The sequence below is a fragment of the Mustela nigripes genome, chromosome 12, assembly GCF_022355385.1.
Source record: "Mustela nigripes isolate SB6536 chromosome 12, MUSNIG.SB6536, whole genome shotgun sequence".
NCBI classification, from domain to species: domain Eukaryota; kingdom Metazoa; phylum Chordata; class Mammalia; order Carnivora; family Mustelidae; genus Mustela; species Mustela nigripes.
This window is the reverse complement of record NC_081568.1, coordinates 3,613,955-3,622,724: the sequence shown is the minus strand read 5'-3', so window position 1 is coordinate 3,622,724 and position 8,770 is coordinate 3,613,955. Positions and strand designations below refer to the sequence as shown.

Here is an 8,770-nt window from a genome sequence, read left to right as displayed (position 1 = left end):
ATCATGACGTGTGAAGATTCCAGTTTTCAACAAATACTTCCAGAAGCACGGATTAGTGTACACAGTGGATATGCGGTTGTAGGTGAGGACTTGTAGTCAGATCTGTTCTCTCCTATCATGGGTCTATCTGTCCTGGATCCATCACCCATCCAACAACCATCTATATCTGTCTATCTGTAAGTTAGCTTATAATTTTTATTCCAAAATATTTGATGGGTATGTCATACTGGTCATTCCTTAGAGGACACTGATGTTGAACATGGGCGGATTTGACGAAGTTTAGAGTGTATCATACCAAGGCCTGAAAACCAAATAATAAAAATATTAAGAAAAATGTAGATACTCTTTAATGTATAAAACCACTTAAGTTCCCTGAAAAATAGACGTATTCCCAAAGTGACTTTCTGCTTTAGTTCATGTGGATAAATAAAGCGATATGTATATAAATACAAAATAAGAGGAACTAAACTAAAACAGGCAAAACAAAAACAAGCAGACCAAAAAAACCTGCAATACAAAAAATTTTACAGAACTACTTAAGGCAGATTTTTAAGTGTCAAATGACAAATTCAAATCTAGAAAGCTACTGGTTTTTTATATTTTTTTTGAAATGGTTTCTACGTTAATATCTAAGTGACAGAGGAGGTAAATTAAATCAGCCCAGCCGGGGCCCCTGGGTGGCTCAGTGGGTTAAGTCTCTGCCTTTGGCTCAGGTCCTGATCTCAGAGTCCTGGGATCGAGCCCCGTGTGGGGGTCCCTGCTCACTGGGGAGGCTGCTTCTCCCCGTCCCCCTCTGTTCCTTCTCCTGCTTGTGCTGTCTCTCTCGCTTACTCTCTCTCTCAAATGAATAAAATCTTTAAAAAAAAATAATCAACCTCACCTGTGAGGAATTCTGTTTGTTCACATTGGCAACCTGACTTTCCTTGGCCATACCAGCTCAAACACATTTTAAAGACTTTATTCTTAAGTAATCTCTACACTCAACATGGGGTTCGAACATACAACCCCGAGATCAAGACCCGCACGCTCTACCAACTGAGCCAGCCTGGGCCCCTTGGATGCATCTGAAATTCATTGTTTTGATGTCAAGCGACGTCCTTCCTGAGGAATGCGGCAGACATCATCTTCAATACTAAAGTCCAGTCACCCCTGGTGACTCTGTCCTGATGTTTGCCCCTGAACTAGCGATGTCATACTTTAGCCAAACATGCGCCCAAAGACAGTGTCAATTCCAGATACTTCTGATTTCCCCACCAAACCAAGAAGGTCAGGCGCCTTCTCACTATGGGCACATGGGGTGGGGCAAGGCACAGAAAGAAGAGCAGGGTCCGCCGCCCTCGGAGGGGGCGTCTCTGCGCATGAGCCACAGCGTGAGAATCCCTGGTGGAGCGGGGTCCATGGCCAGACGAAGAGGACGGGGGAGCATGGAGCCCAGAGGACGCAACTTCCCCTGTGACCCTAGAACGTCTTTCTGTCCGGCCACACTGGCGCACCTCGTAAGTGGAGTGGAGAATGACAGAAGAGAAATGCACCAAGGAACCTCCCTCCCTCCCATGTGCCGCTGTGGTGCCCAGGAGATCCACGGGGCGCACAGTCCCCAGGAAATCACATTCCTGGCTCTGTCCCAGGTAACATGGCTGAACGGAAGTGGCTGCTAGGCAGGGCTGGCTCTTTAATTTGTGGAAACCAGGGCAGCATGAGAGGTCAGTAAGAATTTCAAGTTGGAACGGCAGAGAATGAGAGAAGCAGGGACCCTTCTCCCCGCCGGGCCCTGGACGCAGGTCACAGGTCCTGATGCCAGTCCCTCTGCTAGTTCCTTCTCAGTCACTGGGATAGTCCAATCAGCTACCCCGCTCACTTCTTTGGGATTCCCATGAGTTAGACCCTTTCGAATGTGGGAACTGCCGAGGGAGGATTCTTCTCCTTCCCTTGGGAACCCACGCAGTTCATGCTCATGTGGCTTGTATCTGAAAGAGGTAAGAAACAAAAAAATCACAGCCCCTCTCCTGTCATTGAAAATGAGGTTGCAGGAGAGCTTCTCTAACAGAGTTACCTGCTAAACCTCATCTTGCATTTCTACAACGTACAGCCAAATGCTTCCTGTCACGACCCAGGCCCTTCAGCTGAAAGCAAATAATTCTGCTAATGGGTCGGGAAGGAGTCACCGAAGTATGGGCAGAAATAACCCACTCGGTGGAAAGGATTGCCTTGGTGTGATCTTCTGCAACAGGAAAACAGAGTCTAATCGATCACGATCTGTTTGACCTAAACTCTTCCTCTGCTTTCCGAGGAGAACTGTGAAGAGGAAGAAAAGGGCCCGTGTCCCATCTGGAAAGTGTTTCCTCTTGCATCTTTCCACTATCGTCCAGGAAGGCACGCTGTTAGTGTTCGTGCTTCCAAAACCAGAGACTAGTTAAGATAAATGACATGAAGAGCCACTCCATTTAGATAAACTCAGAAAAATAAAGGAAATAAGCATCTGTGTGATTTACGGTTCTTGTTTCAAAGGCAAGTGATAAAAGAGCCTGATTCATGCTCCAGTGAAGACAGAGGTGGTGGGGACTTGGGTGCGTGCACTGCCGTCTGTTCCAAGGCCAGCTCGGAGCCAGCTCTCCGTGTGCAGCACAAGCCATGAGAAGCTGCCGGCTGTCCCCTGGCTGCACTCCAGCCCCAAGGAGCCGCCAGGAACGGCTGATGCCTCGTTCTTTAGCCATGATGCTCCTGCCGGCCGCAGCCTCTTGGAAACTTTAAGATCCTCTTCCCCCAGTGAGGAGACCCCTGACTCCCAGTCCACGCCACTGCTGACGTTTCCCAGCTGGGGGAGCCCACGTGGCCCCCGAGGCTGGGGCCCCACAACTGCACCAGCTCAGCGCTCGGCTCAGGTGAGCATGCAGATGCTGATGGAGAGGCCGGGAGTTGCAATCAGTGCAGCAGGTTTCATTTTCATTTCAGTTAAAGACGAGAAGGCTAGGGATTAAGTTGTTTTAAAGTCTCCACTCCCGGATCCCAGTGAATCAGGAGCAGAAAATGGCCAGTTTTCACTGATGAAAACAAAACAACTTCTTAAATTAAGTTCTATTTTCCCAACTCAATTGTTTAAATAAAATAATAATGCCCAAGGATTAATATGTGTGATACAAGCTCATTCTTCTGTGTTTTGCTTCACAGTCGGATGTGAATTTGTTTCTCCTTTTACACCACAAATAAAAACAGCCAGGAGTTATCGACTACTTAGTCTGTGTGCTGCAGTTAGAGTCTGGGGATCTCACACGAATTCCTTTAACACACCCTCACTCTCTGTCACGCCGATTACGTACCAGCTGGACACACAAGGGGCATCTGAACCACACTTTAAACCAGCTGCCGAGCTCACACCATCCTTGCTTTCCACCATTTCAACAATTCTGGCCGACACGGTCCACTCTATCAAAAGGACTCTGACGTACACAGTTGGGGCCAGAGGCTGGGACATCCTGTCCCACCTGTTCGGTACAAACCCGGGGGTCCTGCTGGTCATCAGGCCTCTGCTGTTTACTGGGGATGCAGCGGGAACCTCGGTAGGGATCCCCCGGCAGGAAAGCATGGTAGTAGGTTACAGCCAAGCTTAGGAATACCTCCAAAAGCTTTCTTTTCAGTAAGAATACAAATATTCTTAGAGCAGATGGATGGGGCCTCTGGATGCTTCCTGGATGAACCTAGGGCGTCCTCGCTATGTTTCAACAATGCTGTTCCCAGGCTTCAGTGCAGTTTCCCCTGGACTAGTCCTTCGGCTCTGAACTGTGCCTTTTTTCTCAGCACACAAAGCTCTCGACAGAATTCACTTGTAAAATTTTACCCAAGTTTGGAATACATCAAAGAACACAGAGATGTTTTAAGTACAGATCCCTCAACACCGGAAGGACAAACTTCAGGGAAGCAGAGGAGGCTTGGTAAGAAAAACAATGGGCCACACAGGTGACCTGCAGGAAAAATGAGTGACTTCCTAATATGCGTGTGTTGACAAGACAGCCTGTGGAAAACGCAACATCCACTTAATCTTTCTTGGAAGGAATTAATAAGCATGAAGGAACAGGCGAATCAACATAGCACATGAGGACTTTTCCAGAAGAAGTGAGACTGTTGGCTCCCTGGGAAGGAGGGCCAGAGTGAGTTGGGTAGTCACAGGTGTCTGTTAGCAGGAAGCAGAGATGGTCTTCACCTGATTCTTGTGTCTGAGGTCTGAGGTCCTGAGCTGAGTGTGGATGGGGAGGAGGAGGAATTCTCGAGGACACTGGAGGTGACACAGAATCCTAGTCCTGGGAGGGAGCCCATGACCACAGAGGGGTGGTGGGGTGGCCCACCATCCTGGGGGGCCACCTAAGAGAGGGGCCGTACTTTTCCACTGAGAATATGGGCTTTGGATTTCCTGGCAGCCTGTAGCTCCTGAGTGCCATATTCAGCATGGGTGACATGTTGGGGGTAGCCAGTGTGGGTCTCGGGGGAGGAGAATGGAGGAGGAGCTGGGCAGGAGGGTTCCGGTGCGCCGGCGGGACAAGGGCTGCAGTGGCATCCCTGGTCTGTGGGCTGAGGATGGGCCAGGGCGGGTCTGGGCAACGAGGGGTAGAAAGGGAACTGGCCCAGCGAGAAAGGACAGCAGGAGTGTGGGTCCAGGACTGCGTGAGCTGCAGCGACATGAGGCAACCGTGGCCAGTGTGGGGTGGCTCAGGCCACGGTTTCATAGCCAAGGCAGGCCAAGGTTAGGATTCCGGCTTCCACCACCGACAGAGACGGCCAGGCCAGGGCTCCAACATGGGAGACCACTTCCTTTCCTGCCAGTCCGAGCTGGTCTCAGCCGGGGCCGGGGGAGGGCAACTCAGCAGGGAGTTGGACGCCCCTCCATCCTGCGCCTGAGGCTGGCCCTGCCCCCAGGGCCGGCCCCGGGGCGTCAAGGAAGGAGAGGCGGGGGTGGGAGAAGAGGAGGGGGAAGCAGAGCCCTCGCGGGGCACCCCCGGCAGGCCCCTGCTCCCTGCTGCTCGCTTCGCTCTGCCCCAGCGTGAGCAGGGAGGGGACAGGGACCACCTCGCGGGACCTCCGTGTGGGAGTGAAGGAATGCGTGTGTGTGAGTGTGCACTCACTTATGTGTCTGCGAGTGTGTGTGACTGCACGTGCGTCGGGCTTCCTACCGACAAAGACAAGAAGGAGCAAACGCATGTGGAGGGGCACCTCCTGGGAGGCGTATTGGGACACAGGGACAGCAGGACCCGACCACACAGCAGCAGCAGCCGTTGGGAGCGTCCTGAGCTGGCAGCAGCCGCGTGACCTCTCGAACACCCTAACTAAGGCTTCTTAGAAGGAGAAAGTCAGGCGGCCGACATGGAGGCAGCAGAGAGGGGGCAGCGGAGCCCCAGCTTTCTCCCACAAGGGGGGGCCCTGCAGCACCCCGCCCCCCCAGGAAAGCACCAGCTGCTCCTCCCTGTGGCTCTGGTCTCTCCTGCTTCCAGGTCTGAGCCTGCGTGGGTTACAGACACCAAGAGGCCTGTTCTGTGGCTCCCCTCTCAGGTCACAGCTGACTTTGGTGATGGTTAAAGTCCTAAAGCTGGCAGCTGGGAGCTGTGGGCTTAGTTCTGGCTGTTGCCTCGACCTCCCCTCTAGGGAAGCCTCACTGGGCAGGTGGACTGCGAGGGTGGGAGCCCCTCACAGGGTATGCGAGCTGATTTTGTGCAAACACCAACCGTGCCTAACTCTCTGGAGCTTAAGCAAATCTACCTGGTTCCTCCTACATAGGAAAGTGACCCGCACACACATCTCTTCGTCTTTGTGAGGAAGGTCTCTCTACGGCACAGCTAACTGGCTGTTTGGGAGTGCCCCAGGTTCGTAGACCCTCACGAGAACTCAGCATAGCGTCGGAAGAGAAGAGCAGCAAGCAGCACCCCTGGACAGCCACATTCCCGTGTCAGGAGGTTCCGTGGAAATGATGGAAGGAAAGATCCTGATCTCTGAGATAAGTGGCCTCTGTCTCTATCCTGAGCCAATGACCAGGTACCCAACAGCACAGAGAGAAAGCAAGAGGGTCACGCGCCCTCCTGTGTGTCACTGCCTCCTGGAAAAGCATCACACTGCTGAGGCCCATTTCTGCAAACCTAGAATCAGTTCACCAGCTCCTGGGGATTTTTAGGATCAAGAAATTTGAGATCATCTTGTACAGTTTTTAGTGTGTTTGCTACCTGACGACTCGGGAATCAGACTTTCATTCCACGTGGATGTTACTCACACGATTCTCCCAATCTCTCTGGGACATGTCCCTGTGAAGCTGAAGCCCGTGTACCCCAGGGAGGGGATGAGCGTGCCCGGGTCATCACAGCTGGGAGCAGGGCCAGCGTGGCTGCTCCTCGGGGCCCTGCCCAGCCTATCAACTTGGGGCACCGGCACCTTCCTGAGAACTCTCTGGGGACGGCAGTACCCCAGGCAGAACGGGATGCCAGAGCGCAGGCTTTCTCGGCTCGATCTCACACGTGAGTGTGCGGGAGTGTGCCTGTGCGTGTGGGTACACTGCAGCAATCCACACACCCCGCCCCACCGGTCCTGTCTGGAATGGATCCTTCTGGCATGTTTCATTCAGGAGGCAAACAAACCAGAGCGAAAGGAACTGGAGGGTGAGAAGGAAAACGCGAATGTCACCCCAGTATGTCATCACCCTGCCAGCCCACGGTGATCAAGTGAAAATACGGCAGAGAGGATGCTCTGAGGAGAGCTGGCACTTACAGTCCCAAGGTAGTTCAGACACACCTGTAGAGGCAGTTCTGGTTCTTCTTGCCTCTTCCCGTTTCCAGATGACACAAGAGCAATCAGCACCACCTTTCTCCAGATTCTGGAGCTCCCGAGACGCACCGGATGTATTTGCAAAACTCTGACACGTGTCTGAACGAACGTGACAGCTCTTACCTGGGAGGGCAGGCAGACACTTTGCAGGATACCACCCCGGTGACAGGTCGGGTGCGGGGACTGCAGAATGATGTGTTGACTTGAAACCTCAGGTCTCGGTAACAGCCCGCCCTTATGGTCATCTGCCCTGCAGGAAAGGGTGGAAAATATTATAAAAACCCAGAAATGTACTCTCTGGGGAAAGGCAGATGAAGAGCAAAAGAAATCCCTATTTAAAAAGGATTTAGCATATGGGTAGCATGTTTATGCTAATGACCAGCTGGACAGCTCTGGACGGACTAGTCCTTGTCTGACCTGTCTTCTGATTGCTTGTCAGAGCATGTCATCTGTTCTAAGACTCGCACACTTCCCTCCCAGATCTTGGCATCTCTAAAGTCGACGTGTGTCTTTGTCTTGGAATCGGTGCTGACATACATTTGATGACACACTGTTCTTTCCTATTGTTTCCAGAGTTGGGAACCGCAACCCACTTCTCAAAAGAGACACAATAACCTGATTTGTGTTTCCGCTGGAGAAGTAGCAATCGGAAGCAATCAATAATAAGCCAGAAAGAAATACAGACCAAAAACATAAAGCAGTTTGTCACCAGAGAGTTGAGAGTTAGATTTTGCCACGGTTTTAAGCTGAACGGAGGCCTTCTCCCAGTAAGGACGTAGGTGTCCTATGCAAGGAAATGCCTGGAACGAAAGCTGGTCCTATCCTCAGCCCCCATTCATGTCCCTAATGTTCACAGCTTTGCAAACATGCCCAAATTTGTGCAGCATCTTAATTCATTGTATTTCCCAAAAAGGGAAATCCACACATTATATATATAATTATAATCCACACATTATATATATAATCCACATTATATTTCCCAAAAAGGGCGTTATTCTTTACATGAGGTTCCTAGAACTGAGTCAAACAGGCAGGAAGTAGAATGTTGGTTTGCCAGGGGCTAGGAGGAGGGGGACAGGGAGTCACTCTTCTGTGGACCCAGGGCTTCAGTCTGGGAAGATGCACGAGATCTGGAGATGGACGATGGGTATGTTTGTGCAACAGTGTGAACGGACTTAACAACCCGAGTTGTTCAGAAACATTCTGCCCTGTATGCTTTACTAAGGGAGCTCTAACTAGATACACGTTTTGCAGGACAATATTCAAGAGTTCAACCAATTGAGAGAAAAATAAAGAAAAAGAACTCAACTGGTATTGATTTAAAATGAACACAAAATATACCAAGAGCTACAAATGATTTCATTGCTGCCCTTGGAAAGCCTGATGGAGTCCTGCTGCTTGTGTGGCCCCGCCACCCCCTTGTCTACAGCCCAAGCCAGGGCACAACCCAGCACAGCCTCCTGCACCCAACTGGATTCCAGCAGATGTCAGAGTAAGGGAAAAACCAAAGATACAGTTTCAGAGGAAAGAACAGCACGGTGTAGACCCCAGGCACGACCATCTCTAAGAGCAGGGTCCATGCAAAGACAAATCCTTCTTTACTCAAAGAAAACCAAGTCTCTAAAATATACACGGGACAGAGCGGCTAAGCTATGTCCGAACGAATAAGACAAGTCAATGCCTTAAGTGGGGAAAGTTACATTCTCTATGAAAATTTTTTTAAAAGATTTTATTTATTTGACAGAGATCATAAGTAGGTAGAGAGGCAGGCAGAGAGAGAGGAGGAAGCAGGCTCCACACTGAGCAGAGAGCCTGATGCTGAGCTCGATCCCAGGACCCTGAGATCATGACCTGAGCAGAAGGTAGAGGCTTTAACCCACTGAGCCACCCAGGCACCCTGGAAATTGGTTTTCTTAAGTAGTCAGAAGAGAGGAGTCCACCCTGGTCCCAAAAGGGGACCGGTGTGGTGGCT

General features: G+C 51.0%; 1 protein-coding gene across 7 annotated transcripts in view; it reads right to left on the bottom strand.

Annotated features, from left to right (window-relative positions):
* Positions 1 to 8,770, bottom strand: part of ADAMTS16 (ADAM metallopeptidase with thrombospondin type 1 motif 16) — a 148,379-nt gene that overhangs the window by 32,424 nt on the left and 107,185 nt on the right. For all 7 annotated transcript variants that reach the window (XM_059416848.1, XM_059416846.1, XM_059416842.1 and 4 more), the window contains one exon: positions 6,922 to 7,048. In XM_059416848.1, coding sequence (XP_059272831.1) covers positions 6,922 to 7,048 — 127 coding nt within the window. The remainder of the gene's footprint in view (positions 1 to 6,921; positions 7,049 to 8,770) is intronic.